Source organism: Saccopteryx leptura, chromosome 2 (assembly GCF_036850995.1).
Source record: "Saccopteryx leptura isolate mSacLep1 chromosome 2, mSacLep1_pri_phased_curated, whole genome shotgun sequence".
NCBI lineage: Eukaryota > Metazoa > Chordata > Mammalia > Chiroptera > Emballonuridae > Saccopteryx > Saccopteryx leptura.
The window spans coordinates 138632827-138658450 of record NC_089504.1 but is presented as its reverse complement, the minus strand read 5'-3'; the positions used below and the strand labels follow the sequence as shown (position 1 = coordinate 138658450).

The 25624-nt window shown below is 44.7% G+C and overlaps 1 protein-coding gene across 2 annotated transcripts; it reads left to right on the top strand.

Moving 5' to 3' along the window:
• Positions 1-277: 277 nt before the first annotated feature.
• Positions 278-23679, top strand: YARS2 (tyrosyl-tRNA synthetase 2). Of its 2 annotated transcripts, XM_066368938.1 has the most exons (5): positions 278-1080; positions 1887-2054; positions 20013-20168; positions 20845-21015; positions 23348-23679. In XM_066368938.1, exons 1-5 carry the CDS (start codon positions 299-301, stop codon positions 23505-23507), a joined length of 1437 nt encoding a protein of 478 aa, XP_066225035.1. In that variant the 5' UTR covers positions 278-298; the 3' UTR covers positions 23508-23679. The 2 variants fall into 2 exon arrangements, with proteins under 2 accessions (XP_066225035.1, XP_066225036.1); XM_066368939.1 differs by lacking the exon at positions 20013-20168.
• The last annotated feature ends 1945 nt before the right edge of the window (positions 23680-25624 follow it).

Sequence of the window (25624 nt, the reverse complement as noted above, 5' to 3'; positions counted from 1 at the left end):
TTCTTAATCTTCACAACATCCCTATAAGGGAGGAACTATTATAATAAACACATCAATGTTGCAAAAAGAATAATTAAGTTTTATGGAATTTAAAATGACTGGACATTAAGCGAAATCCTCCCTGTAGTATTTAGAACTCCAATGACAGCTTAGAGCGCCAGCTCCGTAACTAAGCAACCGCCCGCTCCGCTCGAGCATGCGCACAGGAACACTGAAGCCAATTGGATAGGCGTTTGTAGGGGGCGGGTGCTGAGCTGCGCGGCGGAGATCCCAGCACTCCTTTCGTGCCACCACCAAGATGGTGGCGCCCATATTGCGGTGCATCTCTTGGGGCCGGTGGTTTTGTACCCCAAACCCCTTGACAGCCTTGCCCTCGGGGCTGCGAGAAACCCACTCGGGCGCTAAGGGGTTGCTGGCGGTGCAGAAGGCTCGGGGTCTGTTCAAGGAATTCTTCCCCGAGAAGGGGACGAAGGTCGAGCTCCCTGAGCTCTTCGACCGCAGCATCGCGGGCAACTTTCCCCAGACCATCTACTGCGGTTTCGACCCCACCGCGGACTCGCTTCACGTGGGGCACCTGCTGGCGCTGCTGGGCTTGTTTCACTTCCAGCGAGCAGGTCACAACGTGATCGCGCTCGTAGGAGGCGCCACGGCGCGCCTGGGAGACCCCAGCGGCCGCACTAAGGAGCGCGAGGCGCTGGACGCGGAGCATGTGGGCAGCAACGCGCGCGCCCTGCGTCAGGGGCTCGAGACCCTGGCGGCTAATCACCGGCAGCTCTTCGCTAGTGGTCAGACCTGGGGCAGCTTCACCGTGCTGGACAATTCGGCCTGGTACCAGAAGCAGCACCTGGTGGACTTCCTGGCGGCAGTAGGCGGCCACTTTCGCATGGGCACGCTGCTGAGCCGACTGAGCGTCCAGACGCGGCTCAAGAGCCCCGAGGGCATGAGCTTGTCCGAGTTCTTCTACCAGGTGCTCCAGGCCTATGATTTCTACTACCTGTTCCAGCGTTATGGATGCCGCGTCCAGCTGGGTGGATCTGATCAGCTGGGTAATATCACGTCGGGATATGAGTTCATTCACAAGTAAGCGTCTTTAGACCCAGGGGAAATTCTGGGACCAAATAATTTACAAAGAAGTAGCTTGTGGTGCAATATTAGGATTGTGAAATGATGCGCTTCGTTCAAGCCCGGCTTGGTTTTTATTTCCATTCATAATGGGTCTGTATCGGCGTTCATATCTCTCACTAATGAAAACAAAAGGGCTGGATTGAAGTATTAGGTATGGGATGTATTCTAGAGCTCTGCAGGAAACAGACCACCAGTCAGGATTCAGATTGTATGTTTTGCTTCCCCTAAGTAGCTCTGCTCTGTTTCTAACTTGAGAAACTGCTTTTCACTGTTTATACCTGAGCGCATGTAGAGCTCCTTGAGCAGCCTCTCCGTTAGCTGTGCACTTCCGTGAAGCTTCTCATCTTGGTTGACAACCCGAAAGTTGTTTTCAACTACAAATAATTTGGCAAATGATGTAGATTTTAATGGCATTTTCTTGAGAGGGATGAACCACAGGGCTAGCTACTCATTTTTCTCCAATAGTGTCTCCACCAGACTTCCCCCTCTACCCACACCTCTCTCCTCTTCCTACCCAGCCTTTAAACATGTATAGGCCCTAGTTAAGCAGCACCCCTCCGTGGCTTGCCAAGAGTCGCTGGTTCAGTTGCAGTTCAGAACGACAAATGCCAAAGTAGAGTGAATGCTGTGAAAGCGGTTAAGAGACAAGACTCCAGATGTTTTCTTGGGACAACAGACCACACTGAAATTTGAAGAGTGATTAGCAGAACCTGCCACCACCTGTGCCTGGAACACATAATGAAGTTTTTTTTTATGCATAGGATGACTGGAGAAGACGTATTTGGAATCACTCTTCCTCTAATTACAAGTACAACTGGAGCAAAACTAGGCAAGTCTGCTGGCAATGCTGTTTGGCTGAGCAGAGATAAGACATCTCCATTTGAATTGTATCAATTCTTTGTCAGGCAGCCAGATAATTCTGTAGAAAGGTAAGTTCTTAATAGTGTGCTGAGAAAAAATGTGTTTATAAGCTTATGAAATAATTTTAGCATTGAATCTGCATACGCTTTGTAGTTTTTATATTTTCTTTAACTTAGAGTCTATTGAAGGCATAAACAGGTTCATCACAGAACACTGTAATTTTGACTGTTTTAAAGTTAAACACTTCTGGTTGATTAAAGCAGAAAACTACTGTGGTAGCTTGAAAACTTAGAGCCAAGGTTGTGATCTATATCTGGCAAGTAGTGGGGACGTTATTGCTTGCATAGTCTAGTTTTTTTCACTTCTTTCATCTTAAACGTGACTAACCCTTATTTTACCTTTGTCCGTCAAGTCCCTTTTCTTTAACAAAAAACACCTTTTGAAGAGCTTTTTAAAAAATTATTTTCTCATTGATTCACATTATCTTAAACTCTTGGAAGAATCTAAATTTATAAGAAAACAAAAACACCTGCAACAAAAAAAAAAAACCCAAATTTTTCAAAAAAATAAAATTTTTGATATGACTACCATCAAAATAATCTAGGAATAATTCTTGAAATAGTTTTAAATTTGCAAGACTTGCAGAACATTCAGAAACACTACCGAGGAAACCACTAGGGTGCACACCTGTAACTAATGTAATATTGTATGTTAACTGTAATTGAAAAATAAAAAAAAATTTTAAGATTTTTATTGATTTTATAGAGCAGGGCAGTGGGGGAGCAAGAAGTATCAACTCGTAGTTGCTTCACTTTAGTTGTTTCTCGCTTGCTTGTTGCATGTGCCTTGACCAGGCAAGGCCAGGGTTTCCAACCAGCAACCTCAGAGTCCCAGGTGAACACTTTATCTATTGCACCACCACACGTCAGCCTGAAAAATAAAAAATTAAAGAAAAGACATGCAGGTCTGAACTAAATTTTTATCATCTGACTTCAACTCCAGAACCCATTCTTCTGCAGGTTGCCAATATCATTACCACAAATTGCATGGTAAATGTAAAAGAGGAGGAAAGGCCAGAAAAAAGAGTAAAAGGCAAAATTATTCTGGAGGAGATGCTCAAAAAATGGATATGATGTTCAGAATGAACTTTCTTTAATTGACCTGCCCATTATTCCTTTTTTCTTTAAAAAAAAATTCTGCAGGCCCTGGCCGGTTGGCTCAGCGGTAGAGCATCGGCCTAGCGTGCGGAGGACCGGGGTTCGATTCCCGGCCAAGGCACACAGGAGAAGCGCCCATTTGCTTCTCCACCCCTCCGCTGCGCCTTCCTCTCTGTCTCTCTCTTCCCCTCCCGCAGCTAAGGCTCCATTGGAGCAAAGATGGCCCGGGCGCTGGGGATGGCTCTGTGGCCTCTGCCTCAGGCGCTAGAGTGGCTCTGGTTGCAACATGGCGACGCCCAGGATGGGCAGAGCATCGCCCCTGGTGGGCGTGCCGGGTGGATCCTGGTCGGGCGCATGCGGGAGTCTGTCTGACTGTCTCTCCCTGTTTCCAGCTTCAGAAAAAAATGGAAAAAAAAAAATCTGCAAACAAATTCAGATTGCAAGCAGTTAGTGATCTGTGGGAATCTATCTGTTCATGTATTTGGGTCATTCATTGTGAAAGACTAATGTCTTGGACCATCTGATGTAAATAGGTTTGAACTGATGATGCTGAGTCATTGCTGTGCATGCAGCATCTGGTCCCAAGGAGGGCACAGAACAATCCCTTAGGGGGCAGGGGGGTGGAAAATGTGACGGCATCTCACTGAAGGGAAGCCCAGACAGAGACAGCGTTTGGTAAATAGAGTCATCTGAATACAGGCAAGCCTCGCTTTAATGTTCTTCACGGCTGTGGCGTTTGCACAAATGGAAAGCAAGACTCCACCAGCAAAAAGATCATGATTCACTTTGTTACAGTGGTCTGCAAACAGACCCACAATATCCCCTATGGATCGGGAGGGTAAGCATTGAAGGTGGGGCTCTCGCGATTTCCGATTTCCAGTGTGGGAGGAGCCACCCCGCCCACTGACTGTAAATGGCTGTGGTGTTTGGGAAGTGTCTTGCCAGCCCCGTGGAAAGGATGGTGGGAAGTGTGGTGGGAGAGGCCATGAGAGTATCAGGGCTAGTGTTGGGGGCGGGGGCTAGTGGTGGCCCGCAGAAGTCGTGGTTGGGAATCCTTGTGCAAGCTCACCATGATTCTGGTGAGGGCAAGCAGTCTAAACGGTGCCATTTCTAGGCAGGGCAGCTGTCTGGTTCCAGATGCATACGTTGGCCTGCCACAGTGGGGAGATTTGATGCAGTGGTGCCCTGCAGCAGGCAGAGGACATCCTCACAGTTTGACAGACATCTTGGTATAGGGTAGGGTCAGTAGGCAAACACTACTCAAATTCGGGAAAATAATACTCCAGTGAGTCACCTGAGCGAGATTCAGAGCGATATATTTAATTCATTGTTCCTGAAAAGTCATAGTCCCTATTTCATTCAACATTTTGCCAAGTTTGAGGTAGACTAGGGAGTCGGGCCATCTGAGGCCTCAGACCTAGCGATATGCCCGTCATCTCCAGCCCAGGGCAGTGGTTCTCAACTGCCAGTCCACCAGGAATTTTGTGATTACAGCTGACCTCAAAGTCGCTGTGGGGGCCCTGGCCGGTTGGCTCAGTGGTAGAGCATCAGCCTGGCGTGCAGGAGTCCCGGTTCGATTCCCGGCCAGGGCACACAGGAGAAGCGCCCATCTGCTTCTCCACCCCTCCCCCTCCTTCCTCTCTGTCTCTCTCGTCCCCTCCTGCAACCAAGGTTCCATTGGAGCAAAGATTGCCCGGGCACTGAGGATGGCTCTGTGGCCTCTGCCTCAGGCGCTAAAATGGCTCTGGTTGCAAAGCGTGCAATGCTCCAGATGGGCAGAGCATTGCCCCCTGGTGGGCATGCCAGGTGGATCCTGGTCGGGCACATGCGGTAGTCTGTCTGACTGCCTCCCCATTTCCAACTTCAGAAAAATAAAAAAGAGAGACGCTGTGGGTTCAGTTCCAGACCACCACAATAAAGAGGTAGTAATTTTGGATTTTTTGTTTGTTTGCTTTGCTGGTTTGGGTCTTGCCTTTGATATCTAACAAAACACAACATTCGTGAAGTGCAATAAAATGAGGTATGCCTGTTTTTAAGAGCAATTCTGGGTGGGAGTAGCCAAGGGGAGCCCCATGTGTGTATTTAATGATTGTGGAGGCCTTTCTGGAAAGCCCTGCAGAGGGAGGGCAGTGGGTGATGAAATCAGTCTGCCAGCGGGAGCGGGAACACAGCCTCCCCAGGGAGTAGGTCACTATCTGGATGGCTTCCACTGTTTGGTTTGGGAACAGAAAATGCAATCATCTGTCATAACTTTGCCACCAAGGAGAAAAGGAGTCCCTTCATTTGAGCCCTAGAATTCCTCATTTGAGCCCAATGAATTCCTCAGTGGCCTGAGATCATGGGGTCCATCTCTCAAACTGGTTGAAGGGTTACTACGCTGAAGAGCCTGTACCATGCAGAGTGCGGCGGGCTCAGCGAGGGAGTCTATGATATTGTTGAAAATGTCTTCTGACGTAGAGTGGTCAGTGTGAACAAAAACATCATGATAGGAACTAGGGACTCCTCTCCATAGGTGGGTACCCCAAATGGGCTTGTCTTTTTTATATGAGAAAATTGTCCCTTAGCCATTGGTCAGACCAAGCTGCAAGGTGGTAAGCAGTAGCCCAGGAGCCTAAAAATATGGATCTGCAAAAGGCCCCTGTTTATTGCTCTCTTAAGGGCTAGGTGAACATCTCTAAGTTCTGCCAGTGGAACTGAGGCCGGGTGGAATGCCGTAGCCCCGCAGCACGCTGCTCCCCGTAAGCTGCCACTGATGAAGAGCACTGACGCCCTGTCCCTCCCAGACAGTGGTCCCGAGGCTCCCCAAGCAGCCAGAGGAGGAAACAAGCCTGGACACTAACTCGGCCAGACTCTGGAGCAGGAGCTGAGCATGCAGGAGCCCACATCCTCCTGTAATTTGAAAAGGCCTTGACAGCAGATTTTGCCCTCTTTAAGGTACCATTTCCGTTTTGCTGAGGAGGCATCAGTGGCTTTGCCAGGCTACTACTGGGAACCATCTCTACCCCAGGGTATTATAGGAACTTGGGTATGGAGTACTGGCCAGTCAGGGCCTCAGTTTTCTTTTCTTCTTCTTTTTATTTTCTTTTTTTTTTCTTTTGACAAAAGAGTCAGAGAGAAGGATAGATAGGGACAGACAAACAGGAAGGGAGAGAGATGAGAAGCATCAATTCGCTGTGGCAACTTAGTTCATTTTTTATTTTTTGGTGACACAGAGAGAGGGACAGATAGGGACAGACAGACAGGAAGGGAGAGAGATGAGAAGTATCAATTCTTCGTTGTGGCACCTTGGTTGTTCATTGATTGCTTTCTCATATGTGCCTTGACCAGGGGGCTACAGCAGAGCGAGTGACCCCTTGCTTAAGCCAGCCACCCTGGGCTCGAGTCGGTGAGATTTGCTCAAACCAGATTAACCCACACTCAAGCAGGCGACCTCAGGGTTTTAAACCTGAGTCCTCTGCATCCCAGTCCGTCACTCTATCTACTGTGCCAGCACCTGGTCGGGCAGGGCCTCAGTTTCTAAAAGAGCCCAGTAAGATGCCAAAGTTGGTGCTCAGGGGCTGCTGTTGGGGGTAGGTGCTTAGTCCAGAACCTCATAGGAAATCAGGTAGACTCATGTTTGGTCTAGAGACTCCAGGAGACATAGCCAGATAAGGTCCAGGACTGACTTGGAATTAGAGCCAGGTGTGACCAAAGGCAAGGCTTATTGTACTGTCTGCTGGGCAACTTTCAAGGCACGCTCTTGGGCCTCACTGCCGCACACCAGCGTGGCTACTAATTCCAGGTCCTGAGTGGGAATGGTGTAGAATTAAGAAAATAGACTTAAAGAGAAAAAAGGATGGGCTTGGGAGGACTTTTTGCAATGCAGAAGATGGCTTGCAAAGGGCGAGTCTCCACTCCCCCTACCTCCCTACCTGCCTTATTTATAGGGCAAAGTGAGGTCATTAGCAAATCAAAGATATCATTTAAACAAAGTCACAATTCCAAGGCAATCCAAGAATTCTCCCAAGTACAGAAAACCCCTACCATACATAACATCTTAACTTCACGAAACAAAGGGTAAAGAGAAACTGCCTCCAGTCTTTCCAAGGGACATGGCGGATAGGAGAGTATAAACCAGCACCACAGGTAACATGGAGGTGTGGAGAAAAACAGCCGTTAGCAACTTCACTAAGCATGTGAGGTGGGGGGTTGAGTAGACTGTCAGCTTACTGCCAATCCCCCACACCTGTCCCCCCAAAACCTAAACTGCAAAGACCCTGTTGGCTTGCAGTCCCCAACCACCTCGCCTCACTGGGAGATGGCAGACTTGCATTTTTTTCCCTGTGATTGTGTATCTAAGGCAAACACTGAGAGATGAGGATGTGTTTCTTTCATAACATGAAAATGCCTAATATGTGTTGTACCTGTCTGAGCATAGTTGGTGGTTTATAGTGAGCAACTCCTCTTTGATTGTTGGCGGGATTTCTTGGCCCTCAGAGAGCCAGATGATGCCCAGAAACTTGATAAGGCTTGGCCTTGCATCTTGTGAGGAGCAGCTGTCCAGCCATACTGGTGTAGGTGGGGCGGGAGGGTGTGTAACTGCCCACACTGCTTCCTCAGAGGGTGTGCTTCCTCAGTGTGTCATCAGGATACTGCCAAAGACCGTTTCCAGTTGTAAGGTATTTCAGTCTTGGCAGTAGAGTTTCTGTGCATTTGCAAGGCTGTTTAAATATCACATTGAGAGCTACATAAGAGGATATTAAGCCCTGTCAGAAGTTAAGAAAATAAAGAATAAGACACAAATTGGGCCTGGCTTTCTGTATGGTGGGAACAGAATATGTTAGGTCAGTCACCACAAAGTAAGTTCCTTGGGCCCATTGTATGTCCTCAATCAATTCTATTGTATTAAAAATTGGAGCCTTGCCTGACCACGCGTGGTGCGGTGGATGGGGTGTCGGACTGGGATGCGGAGGACCCAGGTTCGAGACCCCAAGGTCGCTAGCTTGAGCGTGGTCTCGTCTGGCTTGAGCGGAAAGCTCACCAGTTTGGACCCAAGGTCGCTGGCTCGAGCAAGGGGTTACTCGGTCTGCTGAAGGCCCGCAGTCAAGGCACATATGAGAAAGCAATCAGTGAACAACTAAGGTGTCGCAACAAAAAACTGATGATTGATACTTCTCATCTCTCTCCGTTCCTGGCTGTCTGTCCCTATCTATCCCTCTCTCTGACTCGCTCTTTCTGTCCCTGTAAAAACGAAAAAGAAAAAATTGGAGCCTTAATCAGGGGAACCTGAGCAGTAAGGTTTTGATAGTTAATGGCAAGGCGCCATTCATTGGTGGCTGGTTTAAGTATCAGCCAAATGGAGCTATTAAAAGGGGAGATTGTGGGCATCATGACTTCCATCCTAAGCAAATCTTTAATAACAGGTTGTAGGCTTTCAGTGCCCTATTTAACTTGGTATTGGGGGGACCAACTTGACTGGAGTAGAAGAATCACCAGCATCCTTTGGTGAGTCTCACCAGGAAGTGAAGAATTGGACTTGTTCCACGTGGCATGGCGTGGTCAGTGCTTCCATGTCTGTAGTAGGGAGAGAGCGAGAGCCAAGAGGCCACCCTCAGAGGGCTCTGAGTGAACAGTCCCAGTAGTGCATCCAAATGGATTTATACACCGTTGATTATTTTACTGGCAATGCCTTGTAGGTAGGGCTCCCTTTATAAGAATTTAGAGACTGCCTAGATCAGTGGTAGTCAACCTGGGCCCTACCGCCCACTAGTGGGCGTTCCAGCTTTCATGGTGGGCGGTAGCAGAGCAACCAAAGTATAAATAAAAAGATAGATTTAACTATAGTAAGTTGTTTTATAAAGATTTATTCTGCCAAACTTAGCGAAAATCCGACATAAAGTACTTGGTAAGTAATTATTATTATATGCTTTAACTTGCTGTAACTCTGCTTTATAAATTTTATAAAGTCAAGTTACTTCCCTACTTTATGAATCACCATTACTGTGGAACTGGTGGGTGGTTAGAAAATTTTACTACTAACAGAGATACAAAAGTGGGCGGTAGGTATAAAAAGGTTGACTACCCCTGCCTAGAATAACAGTGACTTAGGCCCCAGTATCAAAAAGGGCCCAAAAGGACTGCATTTTTATTGTCCCAATGGGCTAGCACAGTGCTTGGGGTGATGGTCCCTGGGCAGCGGGACAAGTGCTGGGAGCTGCTGGTTTCCTAGGTTAGAGCTTGGGTGGCTGCCCTCTGGAGGGTAGAGAAGGGTGAAGGGCAGCTCTGTGGCCAGGTGACAGGTGGCAGGAGGGGCTGTAGCTGGGAGAAGGCTAGTTTTATAGCCTGGAGTTTAGGGACTGGCTATCCAGAGAGTAAGTGGTCAGGAACCTCAAAGGTTTGTTTTTTTTCTTTAAAGACAGAGAGTCAGAGAGAGGGATAGACAGGAACAGAGAGAGATGAGAAGCATCAATCATTAGGTTTTTGTCAATGGACTGTAGTCAGTGGACTGCTCTCTCATATGTGCCTTGACCGCAGGCCTTCAGCAGACCGAGTAACTCCTTGCTCAAGCCAGCAACCTTGGGTCCAAGCTGGTGAGCTTTTGCTCAAACCACATGAGCCTGCGCTCAAGCTGGCGACCTCGGGGTCTCGAACCTGGGTCCTCTGCATCCCATTCCGACGCTCTATCCACTGCACTACCGCCTGGTCGGGCAGGAACCTCAAATCTTTTTGACTCCCAGTGGACGTTAGCCTGTGTATTCCTGTAAGGGGCAAAATTAGGTGGGGGTCTCTTGGGGAGTAAGGCAAAGCTCTTTTCATTGAGATAAATGTGCTCAAGGAAGACCCCTAGCGGTAGCAGGGGTGTAGGAGTGTCAGTTGGAAGTACTGGACATGTATGGGAGTCTGAGGGGGTATCTGTCTAGCAACCATGTCAGTGCTCTCCAGTGCCTTTCACATGCCTTTCAAGTCCCAATAAAAGGAGCATTTTTCCACAATTAGGCGGAGCATCTTCTAAAAAGAATTCTCTGGACTCAGTCGGATGGGGCTTCTTCAGGGTTAGAAATGAGAAGAGGGTCATTTGAGTCACTGAGGTCATAGAAATGATAAACCACTGGACCATGCCTATTTCGAACAGGAGCAGATAGGCCTTGTCTAATGTTCCCCATTCACTGGGAGCCTTAGCAGTGACCACTGTGATGGAAGGCTGGGCTCAGTGCCTGGCAGGGAATACCCAGGCGAGGAAAGGGGAGGCCCTGCTGTGTGTGTCAGCCATTCTAGGGGCCTCTGCCTCCCTTTCTCTCTCTGTGTCCTCACTCTAGGCCTCGGTAACCCTGTCAGCTTCTCCCTTGGTGACAGAGGTGCCTAATGGTGCATGTCGCTTTGGTCTGGCCCACGTAGGGGACAGCCGAGGGGGCTCTGGATATGTGGTATCTTAGAGGAAGCGGACATAGAGCCTGGGTGGATCTCAGAGACGATTATAGATTAGAAATACCAGCCACTGGGTGCAATTTGGCAGCCCTGAGTAACAATTTAGGTCCCAAAAACCTGCAATAGCCAATCAGCTCCCTTCTCTCCTTCCCCCAGAACAAAATCTTTAAGGAATGTTAGAATTACAGTTTAAGGTATAATTTGTGATTTTATTTTTTACTTCATGATTTTTTTTAATTTCCTTGAATTTTATGTGTTGTTACCAAAAAAGTATGTGGAAGATGTCCCTGTGAGCCTTCTTCATAAGTGGCTCCCTGTCTTTCCAGGGTGTTCTTGTTGACCTCCCCAGGAATGGGGTGTGCCTCTACTCATGCGATCCGTACCCTAGGGTCTTTGGGAGAGCCAGGCCTTGCTGGGGTCTCACACAGAGTTGGTGTGTAGGTACACGGCAGCACTAAGCAACGTGCGGGAGCTCCCGGAGGGGTTGCCTTGTCGGGAGCAGCTGCTCTCCTCGGGGTCTTAGGAGGCACTGGCACAAGATGTTCGGGACGTTTATGTTTGTCCATTAATTGTTTAGCAACATCACCCAGGGATTGGACCCATGATACCCCATCGGGTTGGGGCACAAAGATGGACAGCAGCAAATGCAGTGGCCGCACAGGTGTAACAGGCCGTAGCTGTATTTCCTCGTTTGTGGTGCCATTAGTATCCAGTTGCAAGACTCTGACCCATCCAGGTTAGGACACAGTCTTGGTGTGACTCACCACTCAGTGGTGGCGGTGGGAGGTCTCCCTCATCTTTACTGGAGTATCCTTTCCTTCAGGCCTTTAGCACAAAGCCCCCCTTGGGGGTTGGGGGCTGATAATAGCTTTACTTAGCTCCAGGCGTGGAGAACCCTCATGTACATTAGTAGCCAATTAATGGTTTAATCATCTCGTTAGACCATATGGTCCTGATCGCACTGCTCTGTGGTCCCTGCAGTTTATGACAGCAGTGACATTTTGGGATAGATACCACAGGTAACACGTGGCAGAGGCAATGCAGAAGCACATACCGGCAAGCGGGGCTGCCTCCCGAAGGGGCGTCACCCACTTGGGCTAGCCAGTTAGTGAGCAAGGCAAGGCTGAGGGGCGTTCCCCTCAGTTCCTTGTGAGTGCAGTCACACAACCCTGCCAGTTACACCAATGGCTGTGCTGGCCTCAGCCTATTGATTGCGATACTGTTGGCTAAAAATGCCTGCAGGTGCTCACCTTGGCCCATACTGCTTGTGGTAAGCACCCTCCTCTCAGACATTTTCTCAACAGGAGCCAGTTGAGCCCTTATGGTTCATATTATGGCTGCTGGACCACCCCAGCAGCAACCATGGAGGACTTTGGAAAAGCAAGATTTATTCGAAGTCCTGGAGGGTACATAGTGCTCTGAGGGATACAGATAAGAAGGAGGGAGCATGGACCAGGGACTCTGCCTTTATTGGGGTCAAGACTGGGTGCCTGAGGTTTCATGGAGTCAGTCAAGTGGTCAGTTATCTAGGTTACCTGGCTTTCTAAAAGGAGAACTTGGCCTGACCTGTGGTGGCGCAGTGGATAAAGCATCAACCTGGAACACTGAGGTTGCCGGTAGGAAACCTTGGGCTTGCCTAGTCAAGGCACATATGGGAGTTGATGCTTCCTGCTCCTCCCCCTCTTCTCTCTTTCTCCCTCCTCTCTAAAATAAATTTTTTTTAAAAAAATTTAATAGATAAATAAAAGGAGAACTTTATGAGTGGGGGCAGCTTACTTTCTTACCAAACTGAGTTGCTACTAGCTGTAACATGCATAGGTGGGCAAAGATTGACTTAGTTATGAGTATGCAAGACACAGAATTTATTCTTGTATTATTATTTATCAATATATTGTATTTTTATACAAACAACTATAGACCTGCTTTTGCCCACCCCTGTAAGGCTGGCAGTATGTTTATTCAAGATGGATATCTCTGCTATCTTTATCCCATATTGCATGCTCTTGCCTACTTTTTTGAATATTAATTGACCATAAAGGTGTGGGTTTATATTCTGGACTTAAACTATTTTGTTACATTGATGTATCATATATGTTTATCTGTTTTATGCCAGAACCATGACTGTTATGATTACTTTGACCTTGTAGTGTAGTTTGGTATAAGGTAGCATGATTCCTCCAACTTTGTTCTTAAGTCACTGTTGCTGTTCAGGGTCTTTTGTGGTTCCGTATAAATTTTTAGAATATTTGTTCTAGTTCTGTGAGATATACCATTGGTATCTTAATAGAAATTGCTTGAATCTATAGATTGCTTTTGGTAGTATGGACATTTTAATGATGTGAATTCTTCTTATCCATGAACATGGTATATGCTTCTACTTATTTGTACCTTCTTCAGTTTATTTCTTCAATGTCTTACAATTTTCCTAGTACAGGTCTTTTACTTCTTGGTTAAACTCATTCCAGGGTTTGTTTGTTTGTTTGCTTTGGGTATTGTTTTTTGTGTGTGTTGGTTGTTTTTTTTTATGTAATTGTAGGTGGTATTGTTTTCTTAGTTTCTGTTTCTGGTAGTTCATTATTGATGTATAAAAATGCAATCAAGCCTGACTAGGCGGTGGCGCAGTGGATAGAGCGTCGGACTGGGATGCAGAGGACCCAGGTTAGAGACCCCGAGGTCGCCAGCTTGAGCGTGGGCTTATCTGGTTTGAGCAAAAGCTCACCAGCTTGAACCCAAGGTCACTGGCTCGAGCAAGGGGTTACTCGGTCTGCTGAAGGCCCGTGGTCAAGGCACATATGAGAAAGCAATCAATGAACAACTAAGGTGTTGCAACACACAATGAAAAACTAATGATTGATGCTTCTCATCTCTCTTTGTTCCTGTCTGTCTGTCCCTGCCTATCCCTCTCTCTGACTCACTCACTGTCTCTGTAAAAAATAAATAAATAAATAAAAAATGCAATCAAGCCTGACCAGGCAGTGGTGCGGTGGATAGAGCATTGGACTGGGACACAAAGGACCCAGGTTTGAAACCCCTAGGTCACTGGCTTGAGCACGGGCTCACCAGTTTGAGCTCAGGGCTGCTACCTTCAGTATGGGATCATAGACATGACCCCATGGTCACTAGCTCAAGCCCAAAGGTCACTGGCTTGAAGCCCAAGGTTGCTGGTTTGAGCCCAAGGTCGCTGCCTTGAGCAAGGGGTCACTCCCTCTGCTGTGGTCCCACCCTCCCACCCCCCTAACCCCCGGTCAAGGCACATATGAAAAAGCAATCAATGAACAACTAAGGAGCCACAACAAAGAATTGATACTTCTCATCTTTCTCCCTTTTTTCCTGTCTGTCCCTGTCTGTATCCTCTCTCTGACTCTGTCTTGTCAAAAAAGAAAAATGCAACTGATTTCTGGATTTATTTTCTATCCTACTACTTTACTGAGTTCATTTACCAGTTTTGTTTTTAACAGAGACAGAGAGAGTCAGAGAAAGTGATAGATAGTTTCAGACAGTAACGGAGAGAGATGAGAAGCATCAATCATCAGTTTTTTGTTGCGACACCTTAGTTCATTGATTGCTTTCTCATATGTGCCTTGACCGTGGGCCTTCAGCAGACCGAGTAACCCCTTGCTCGAGCCAGCAACCTTGGGTCCAAGCTGGTAAGCTTTGCTCAAACCATATGAGCCTGTGCTCAAGCTGGCAACCTCAGGGTCTTGAACCTGGGTCCTCTGCATCCCAGTCTGACGCTCTATCCACTCTGCCACCGCCTGGTTAGGCCATTTATCAGTTCTAATAGTATTTTGGTGGAATCTTTCGGGTTCTTTACAATATCATGTTATCTGCAAATTGTGATAGTTTTACTTTTTTTTCCAATATAGATATCTTATTTCTTTTTGTCTGATTGCTTTGGCTAGGGTTTTCAGTACTGTGTTGAATAGGAGTAGTGTAGGTGGACATCCCTGTTTTGTTCTTGATCGTAAGGGAAATATTTTTAGTTTTTGCCCAATGAGTATGATGTTGGCTGTGGGCTTGTCATATATGTCATATATAAAATTATGTTGAGGTATGTTCCTTCTATTCCCACTTTGCTGAGAGATTTTTATTATAAATGGGTGCTGGATTTTATTAAATGTTTTTTTCTGCATCTATTGATATGATTATGTGATTTTTATCCTTTATTTTGTTTATGTGGTATATTACATTTATTGATTTGTGGATATTGTACAGTGTTGCATCCCCAAAATAAATTCCACTTTGATTGTGTGTATGATCTTTTGAATATACTGCTAAATTTGATTTGTTAAGATTTCATTGAGGATTTTTGCATCTGTGTTCATCAGGAATACTGGCCTATAGTTTTCTTTCTTTGTACTGTCCTTAGCTGGTTTAGAACTAGGATATTGCTGGCCTCATACAACGAGCTTGAGACTCTTTCCTCTTCTTGAATTTTTTTGGAATAGTTTGAGGATAGGTGTTAGTCCTTTGAATGTTTACTGAAATTCATCTGTAAAGTAATCCAGCTCAGGACTTTTATTGGGAGTTTTTTTGATTACTGCTTCAATTTTGTTAGTTATAATTGGTGTGTTCAGATTTTCTTCTTAACTTAGTTTTATAAGATTTTATGTTTTGGCCCTGGCCGGTGTGCTCAGTGGTAGAGCGTCGGCCTGGCATGCGGGAGTCCCGGGTTCGATTCCCGGCCAGGGCACACAGGAGAAGCGCCCATCTGCTTCTCCACCCCTTCCCCTCTCCTTCCTCTCTGTCTCTCTCTTCCCCTCCCGCAGCCGAGGCTCCATTGGAGCAAAGTTTGCCCGGGCGCTGAGGATGGCTCTGTGGCCTCTGCCCCAGGCGCTGGAGTGGCTCTGATTGCGGCAGAGTGACGCTCCAGATGGGCAGAACATCGCCCCCCTGGTGGGCATGCCGGTGGATCCCGGTCGGGCGCATGTGGGAGTCTGTCTGACTGCATCCCGGTTTCCAACTTCAGAAAAGTACAAAAAAACAAACAAAACATTTTATGTTTTAAAGATTTTGTTCATTTTGTCCAGCTTGTTGAATTTGTTGGCATATAATTGTTCATAGTACTTTCTTACAATCCCTTGTATTTCTGTGGAGTCAGTTTTTTCTTCTTTTTAGTTCTGATTTTATTTATCTAGGTCCTCTTTTTTTTTTCTTGATGAATTTGGTTCAAGGTTTGTCAATCTTGTTTATCTTTTCAGAGAACCAGCTCTTGGTTTCATTGATCCTTTTGTTTTTTTAAGACTCTAGTTTATTTATAAAAAATATTATTTTCTTCTTCTCAATTTGGGCTTAATTTGTTGTTCTTCACTATTCCCTTTAAGTGTAAAGTTAGATTGTTTGAGATTTTTCTTGTTCTTTGAGATAGGCCTGTGATGCTATGAATATTCCTCTTAGGACTGCTTTCACTGTGTTCCATAGATTTAGATGGTTGTAGTCTCATTTTCCTTTGTTTCAAGGTATCTTTTGATTTCTTCCTTGATCTCATTGTTTACCCATTCATTATTTAGTAACATGTTATTTAGCTTCCATGGCTTTGTGTATTTTTCAGTTTTCTTCTTTTTATTGATTTCTAGTTTTATACCATTATGTTCAGAGAAGATGCTTGATAGGAATTCAGTCCTAAGTTTATTGAGGCTCACTTTGTGTCCTAACATTTGGTCTATCCTAGAAAATGTTCCATGTGAACTTGAAAAGAATATTTATGTACTCTGCTTTGTGGTGAAATACTCTGAAGATATCAATTAAATTCATCTCAGGCATTTCTTGTAGCAATATTTTTTCTACGTCTCCTGGCAAGGAAAACAAAAGAAAAAATAAATAAATGGGACTGTATCAAATTAAAAAGGTTTTGCACAGCAAAGGAAACCATCAAATAAAATGAAAAGACAACCAACCCACTGAGTAGGAGATCATATTCACAAATGATACATCTAATATAGGATAATATCCAAAATTTATGAGTAAGTTATACAACTTAACACCAGAAAAACAAACAATTCAATTAAAAAATGGCCAAAGGGCCCTGGCCCTTCCTCCCTCCTTTTCCTCCTTTCTTCCTCCTCTCCCTCTCTCGTTCCTTCTCTTCCTCCCTCTCTCCCTTTCTCCTCCCCCCTTTTTCCCTCTTTCCCTTCTTCTCTCTGTCTCTAAAATCAGTGCATAAATTTTTTAAGAATGGGAATAGAACCTGACACTTCTCCAAAAAGACACTTTTCCAAAGAGGGCATGCATATGCCAGGGGTTATATGAAAAGAAGTTCAGCATCACTAATCTTCAGAGAAATGCAAATTAAAACCACAATGTGAGGCCCTGGCCGGCTGGCTCATCAATAGAGCGTTGGCCTGGCGTGTGGAAGTCCCAGGTTTGATTCCTAGCCAGGGCACAGAGGAAAAGCGTCCATCTGCTTCTCCACCCCTCCCCCTCTCCTTCTTCTCTGTCTCTCTCTTGCCCTCCTGCAGCCAAGGCTTCACTGAAGCAAAGTTGGCCTGGGCGCTGAGGACGGCTCCATGGCCTCTGCCTCAGGTGCTAGAATGGCTTTGGTTGCAGCAGAGCAAGGGCCCAGATGGGCCCAGCATCGCCTCCTAGTGGGCATGCCGGCGGATCCCAGTCAGGCGCATGTGGGAGTCTGTCTGACTGCCTCCCCACTTCTAACTTTGGAAAAATACAAAAAAAATAAAACCATAATGTGATATTACACCTGTCAGAATGGCTATTAGCAGTAAATCAACAAACAACAAATGTTGGTGAGGTTGTGGAGAAAAGGGAACCCTCATGCATTGTTGCTGGGAATGCAGACTGGTGCAGCCACTGTGGATAACAGTATGGAGTTTCCTCAAAAAATTAAAAATGGAACTGCCTTTTTACCTAGCAATTCCACTTCTGGGAACATAGCTGAAGAAATTGAAAACACAGATTTGAAGAATATATACACTCCTATTTCATTGCAGTGTTATTGACAATATTTACAATGCCAAGATTTGGAAGCAGCCCAGATGTCCATTAGTAGATCAGTGGATAAAAAAGTGTGGTACATTCACACAGTGGAATACTATGTGGCTGTAAAAAAAAGGCAATCTTACCTTTTGCAACAGCATGGATGGACCTAAAGAGTATTATACTAAGTGAAATAAGCCAGTCAGAGAAAGACAGATGCCATGTGATTTCAGTTATATGTGGAATCTAATGGGCAAAATAAACAAAACAAAGAGACTCAGATACAGAAAACAAACTGTCAGAGGGGAGGTGGTTGGGAGGATGGGTGGAAAAGGTGAAGGGATTAACAACAAAAAAAAAAACAAAAAAAAACCACCCATAAACACAGACAACACTGTGGTATATGGTGATGAGCAGAAGGAAAGGGGGTATGGAGAGGTAGAAGAGGGTAAAGGGGGATAAATGGTGACAGGAGACTTGGCCTGGGGTGATAAACACAAAATACAATATACAGAGGATGTATTATAGACTTGTACTCCTGAAACCTCTATAGTTTTATTTTATTTATTTACTTTTTTTTTTTTTTTCCTGAAGTGGGAAGCAGGGAGTCAGAGACAGACTCCCGCATGTGCCCAACCGGGATCCACCCGGCATGCCCACTAGGGGGCGATGCTCTGCCCATCTGGGGCATTGGTCTGTTGCAACTGGAACCATTCTAGCACCTGAGGCAGAGGCGATGGAGCCATCCTCAGCACCCGGGCCAACTTTGCTCCAATGGAGCCTCGGCTGCAGGAGAGGAAAAGAGACAGAGAGGAAGGAGAGGGGGAAGGGTGGAGAAGCAAATGGGCACTTCTCCTGTATGCCCTGGCCAGGAATCGACTTCCACACATCTGGCTAATGTTCTACCACTGAGCCATCCGGCCATGGCTGTCCTATATAGTTTTATTAATTGGCATCCCAGTAAATACAATCAAAAAAATTTTAAAAGTGGATGTCTTTGACATGGATACCTTGGCAATCAAAGGCTGTCTGTCTGGCACTTACAGTACAGTTATAGAACCACTTCGCTAAGATATGTGGCTATGGCTGCGAATGCTGAATATGCACATAACCTATGATCCAGCAGTTCTTGGGTATGTTCCCAACAGAAATAGGAGTATGTTGTACACCAAGAGAAATATATGGGAATATTCATAGCGTTATTAGCAATTGTCCATGAGTAGGAACAACACAAACATCCAAAGTAGAATAAATAAATACATTATGAATTATTCATAGCATGGAATGCTGCATACAACAGCTGTATACAACATGGCTCTGTCTCCTAAACATGAGCGCCAAAGCAGCCAAACACAAAGACGTATTCTGTATGATTCCATTATAGAAAGTCTAAAAACAGGCAGAACCAAGTGAAGAAAAAGAAGGAAGTGTTTACCATGAAAGGCAGAAGCGTGTTGACGTGGAGGTATGGGAGGGGGGTGATCCAGTTGGTCTGGGGTGGGGCAGTGTATATCTATGTAAACATCTGCTTTATGTTTACATGAAGCTATGCGTGATTTGTTTACTTTTCTGTTTTTCATTAAAGAAAATATTAAAAAGAATACATATAAAATATCTGCCAGTTTTAAAATTATACTATTTTTTATTTATGGGTTCATACAGAGAAAAGAAAAGTATAGCCTGACCAGGTGGTGGCGCAGTGGATAGAGCATTGGACTGGGATGCAGAGGACCCAGGTTCGAGACCCTGAGGTCACCAGCTTGAGCACGGGCTCATCTGGTTTGAGCAAAGCTCACCAGCTTGGACCCAAGGTCACTGGCTCAAGCAAGGGGCTACTCGGTCTGCTGAAGGCCCGCGGTCAAGGCACATATGAGAAAGCAATCAATGAACAACTAAGGTGTCGCAACGAAAAACTAATGATTGATGCTTCTCATCTCTCTCCGTTCTTATCTGTCTGTCCCTGTCTGTTCCTCTCTCTGACTCTCTCTCTGTCTCTGTAAAAGAAAAAAAAGTATAAAGACATGCTTGTGAAGGACGCACACAAGTTTAGATTGGTGGTTATCATTAGGGGCAAGGGGAGTATGATGGGGTTGGGGCCTTCATCTGCACCTGTCATTTTTGACTCAGAAGATAGATCTGAAACAAAGACGGCAAAATAATAACACTTCAGTCCAGGTGGCATTTGTATGATTGTCTTATGTTCAGTACATTTCTACATAATTGTTATATTTCGCAATTAAAAATAAATGTAGCGTGGCCTGTGGTGGCGCAGTGGATCGAGCGTCGACCTGGAACGCTGAGGTCTCCGGTTTGAAACCCTGGGCTCGTCCGGTCAAGGCACATAGACAAGCAGCAAGCAAGCAATGAACTGAAGTGCAGCAACTACAGTATAAGTTGCTTCTTGCTTCCCCACCCCTCTGTAAAATCAATCAATAAATTCTTTTTAAATAAGTAAATTTAAAGGAAAACGGTGCTGGAGATAAAAAATTAAGTATGTGGTATAATTCGAACATTTTGTTTTTTGTCCCAAAGACACCTGAAGCTCTTCACTTTCCTGCCCCTCCCGGAGATTGAACACATAATGCAGCTGCATGTCAAAGAGCCGGAAAAGCGGGGTCCTCAGAAACGACTTGCAGCAGAGGTCACAAAGCTCGTTCATGGACAGGAAGGGCTGGATGCTGCTAAAAGGTGGCCTTTTCGAATAACACCTGATGAAGTTCCAGCCGCACTGCTTTAAGTTGTCTTTTTACACTAACAAGGATTGCCAGTGTGTGCCTTAACTCTTAACTGCTTTAAAATAGCCTCTCTTTACTGTAAAGAAAGATGATCCTGAATTAAGTTTATAAATTATAAAACATAAAAGTTGCTGTTTCAGCCCTGGCCGGTTGGCTCAGCGGTAGAGCGTCGGCCTGGCGTGCAGAAGTCCCGGGTTCGATTTCCGGCCAGGGTACACAGGAGAAGCGCCCATTTGCTTCTCCACCCCTCCCCCTCTCCTTCCTCTCTGTCTCTCTCTTCCCCTCCCGCAGCCGAGGCTCCATTGGAGCAAAGATGGCCCGGGCGCTAGGGACGGCTCCTTGGCCTCTGCCCCAGGCGCTGGAGTGGCTCTGACCGCGGCAGAGCAACGCCCCGGAGGGGCAGAGCGTCGCCCCCTGGTGAGCGTGCCAGGTGGATCCCAGTCGGGCGCATGCGGGAGTCTGTCTGATTGCGTCCCGTTTCCAGCTTCAGAAAAATTAAAAAAAAAAAAAAAGTTGCTGTTTCAAAATCTTGCAGCCTAGAATGTAATGGGTACTTCATAACTGGTTACTGGGTATTAGAAAATGTGTCTGAACGAGCGCTCACACGGTATTCTCAAACTGTTTTTCAGGTGTACACAAGCCCTTTACCACAGCAGCATAGATGCACTGGAGCTCATGTCTGATCAAGAGTTAAAAGAGCTGTTTAAAGAAGCTTCATTTTCTGAATTAGTTCTTGACCCTGGAACAAGTGTCCTAGATACATGCCGCAAAGCAAATGCCATTCCAGATGGTCCCCGGGGGTAAGATTATTTAACTTTCAGATTTATAGTTAATTCCATATTAAATGTTAAAATTCAGAGGATGTGTTTCCAGAGAGGGGGTTTTTCCTGAGAGTGCTTTAATGGCATCTCATTCCCTCCAAAAGTTAGGTTAGTCTGAGAAAAAAAACTTAAATTTTCTATGAAGTCTAGTAATACTATACTGTTTCTTAAATCTAACTGGGTCAGTTTTTCCTCCTACATTGAAAAGGCTTGCGTTTAAGGGATCAGTATATTCAGTAAATACACTGGGATCGGTCGGCTCAGGGATGGTCACAATTTGAATTCATATAAACCTTCTCATGTTCAGTCTAGATCCTCTTTATTTGGGGGAGTAGAAGGGTTATCCAACCTATTTGAAATTTAGTTGAATTTCTGAAAATGTGTAACTTGATAAGACTATTATTATAGGCCCTGGCTGGTTGGCTCAGTGGTAGAGTGTCAGCCTGGTGTGTGTATGTCCCAGGTATGATTCCCAGTCAGGGCACACAGGAAAAGCGACCATCTGCTTCTCCACCCTTCCCCCTCTTCTTTTCTTCTCCTCCCACAGCCATGGCTCAGTTGGAGCAAGGTGGCCCCAGGCACTGAATATGGCTCCATGGCCTCACCTCAGGTGCTAAAATACCTCAGTTGCTGTGCAACAGAGCAGTGGCCCCAGGTGGGCAGAGCATTGCCCCATAAGGGGCTTGCCAGGTGGATCCGGTTGGGGCACATGTGGAAGTCTGTCCCCACTTCTCCCTTAAGAAAAATGAAAAAGTAAAGACGACTTACCAACTACATACAGTTTTTCCTCCTGTGAATTTTCTCAATTTAGGAAGCAGGTAGAATATTTAAGTTCCTGTTATGTGGCATTATTAAGGAATAAGGTATCCCACAAAAAGGTTTATGTTTGTTGTTTATCCAGTTATACATGAAACTATTGTAGAAGGAGAAGCATTAGGTAACCAGAAAACCCTGAGTCACTCATCTGCAGGAGTTCAAGCATAAGCTAAATATAGTTATCAGTCCATGTTCATGGTTATGAAGGACATTTGTTGTATTATAGTTGGTGGGGAGGTTTCTTTTCAATTGTTTGGATTATTTGCTTCTATCCTAAAGAGCCTTAGATTTCTCCATACAGAGAAAATAGCCTTTGTCTCTCCTTGTATCACCTTCCACTCCACCTTATTGACTTCCTAATTATTTACTTAATATTTCCTGGGTTGAGGGTGATGTCATACACCTCCCCACAGTGAGTCAGTAGTTCTAAGAATTTTCCTCACTGTGGAAGCAATTTTCTTCCCCTTCTGAACTGTCCTAGTGGTTTATTTACTGATACCGGAAGTTTTACTGTTACCTAAGATGACACCATATCTGATTTAGCCAGAGTTCTAAGTAACGATTACATTTTTTAGATTGTATAAGTTAAACAAAGTTGGCTTGTGCATTTAAACAAAATGTAGACCATATCTGGAAACTATAGCAAACAGCCTAAAGTAACACTTCCTAGGAGTAAGAAATCTGTCCTTAAATCTTTTACTGTTGAGGTAAAACCTTGCCTAGTACTCGCTTCTTAATTTTATTTGGTAAAATGTTCAGCTAAGCGAAGCCCAGCAGTTGCCTTGCAGGAGGACTTCCGGGGCTTTCCTCTCCAGCCCTCCTTTCTACTGAAATCTCACCTTTCTAGTTCTTCCCATGCCTCCCCACCCTGTTTGTGGAAATAATTGTTACCTACTCTCCCAGTTTCAGGACTGTTCTTTCAGGAAAATTTCCAGTCCAGTCTTTAAAATTTTATGATATTTTTGTGACCAGAAATATGCCATAGGACTCTTATAATCAGTCGGCCTGTGGTAACATTTGGTTCCCTTATGTATTGTTTCCCTTAAAACCAGTTCCCAAGAACCTGTCAATGACATTGAGGTCTTCCATAATTGTGACTTGTGTCTCACAGGTAGCTCATTAAAAAGCAGCACTGTTCTGGAGGTTTCTCTTCTGCCCCCGCCCCCCAAGGTAGAGGGCACCTTCCAGAAAGTGATCCTCCATTATTCCAGTTCACTTCCTTTTTAAACCATTATCCACTGAACAGTCCTATCAAGAGCTGAGATATCCTAGCTCTCTTTGTTCACAAAACAAGAAAACTGTTATGCCTTAAACCTGCTCCTTTACAAGAGCATTAAAGGAAGGCAAATCTAGTAAATGTGGAGATAAATTCAGTGCTAAAAGGTCTCAACTGGAGAGCCTCCGAGGTTTAGAAATACTGTAATGATGTGTTTGTATTATAAGAGAGATCAACAGTGATTGGCTTTATCTAGTTACTAAACATTTCTATTTTTAGGTATCGGATGATAACAGAAGGCGGAGTCAGTATAAATCACAGACAAGTAACAAATCCTGAGAGTGTTTTAGTCATTGGACAACATATTCTTAAGAATGGGCTTTCATTACTTAAAATAGGAAAAAGGAATTTTTACATCATAAAATGGCTTCAGCTATGATGAAAAATCACTCAGGTGATTCAAACTTATCCGTCATTCATTGTCAAGATGTACGAAAAGTTGGCTCCAGATCTTACACCTTCACCTGTGCACATCAAGAGAATGGAGTGTACTCTGGGCCTCACAGTGTAATTTTGTTTTTTGACTGGTCAATAAATAATTGTTTGTGTAATTATGGGATATTTTATTTCTGAATCCTTAAGCATTAAGGACTACCATAGAAAACCATGATTTCTAAGGTTGTTTTAAAAAGTCTATCTCATGAAGAAACTAAATGCCATCTTTATAATCCTATCCTTAGACATGAGGAGCAACAATGAAAAAGAGGTATTATAAGGGATTATGGGTAGTTTTATATCAAGTATATGTATCTCAGATCTTGCTAGTGTCTATACTGTTCTAAAATCGCAGTGCCTCTAGCCTCCACATTAGAAATGCAAAATCTAGTATTAGAAACTTATTTTTTGTGTTGTTTAGGAAGCAAATACACTTCTTAAAAAGGAGAAAAGTTGCCCTGGGAGGTTGGCTCAGTGGTAGAGTATAGAGTGTTAGCCCTGCATGCGGAAGTCCTGGGTTCAATTCCCAGCCAGGGCACACAGAAGTGCCCATCTGCTTCTCCACCCTTTGCCCTCTCCTTTCTCTCTTATCTCTCTCTTCCATTGTAGCAAAGTTGGCCCAGGCGCTATAATGGCTCTCATTGCAATGGAGCAATGCCTTAGATGGGCAGAGCATCGCCCCCTAGTGGGTTTACCGGATCCCAGTTGGGCGCATGCAAGAGTCTGTCTCTCTGCTTCTCACTTCAAAAATATACAAAAAAAAAGTTATGTAAAGCCATAATTGGCATTAGAAATTACAATAGAAAGTTTCTTTCCAAAGATTAAAAATCAGTACTTGACATTTCAGAAAGTTTCTAATTCAGTTTTCCACTCCCGTACCTGTTTCAGTGTAACTAAATGTATTCACAGCCTTTTGTCAGACTACTGAAGGTAGCAATATTTTATAAATTTGGAAATTTAGTTTTAGTTTTAAGTTTCATTTTCTGTCCCCTAGCAGATTATGACTTGTGATAAACTGAAAACTTAAGTAACCAAAGTAAGAGGCAAATACAGTGTGTCCATAAAGACATGGTGCACTTTTGACCCGTCACAGGAAAGCAACAAGAGGATAGAAATGTGAAATCTGCACCAAATAAAAAGGAAAACTCTCCCAGTTTCATACTTATTCAGTGCAGTTCGATGTGGGCTCACGCAGATTTTTTAGGGCTCCTTAGGTAGCTATCCCTTATAGCCTCTACAGACTCATCACTGACTGATGGCCTACCAGAACCGGGTTTCTCCACCAAACTGCCGGTTTCCTTCAACTGCTTATCCCACTGAGTAATATTATTCCTATGTGGTGGCGCTTCGTTATAAACGCGCCGATATTCACGTTGCACTTTGGTCACAGATTTGAATTTAGCGAGCCACAGAACACACTTAACTTTCCTCTGTATCATCCACATCTCGACTTGCATGGCCGTGGGTTGCTCTGCTGTATAGACGGTGTTACATCATCATCTGCGCATGTGCACATGCTGCCACATCATCCTACAGAAACTGGGTTTTCCTTTTATTTGGTGCAGATTTCACATTTCTATCGTCTTGTTGCTTTCCTGTGACCAGTCAAAAGTGCACCATGACTTTACAGACACACTGTATTATATTAACTATCCAATTGTATGAGAATATCAAAAGACACAGGTAAGGGGAAGTTTTCAGGTCAAATTTAAAGGATTTGGTATCAAGACTTAGTTAAGCTCTCCAACATCAGGCAAGTTTAATCTCCAGAACTGTTTCTTATATATATGAAAAATCAAGGTAGTAGCACCCCATTTCCCTGAGGATCAAGTGGAAGGTACACATACAATGTGGTTCAGAATCAAATTTCTTCTAGAAAACCTTACGGGCAGCAGAGCAAGGCTTTAATGTTCAAGTTCTAGCCAACTACTGCCTGGAGTATTTCGAGAAAGTCACTATTTTCCATATGCAAAAAATGGAGAAGACGTTAACACTTCAGGGAATTGTTAAAATCTAATAGTCATAAAATTTTCATGCAATATAAACTATTAGATTTCTATG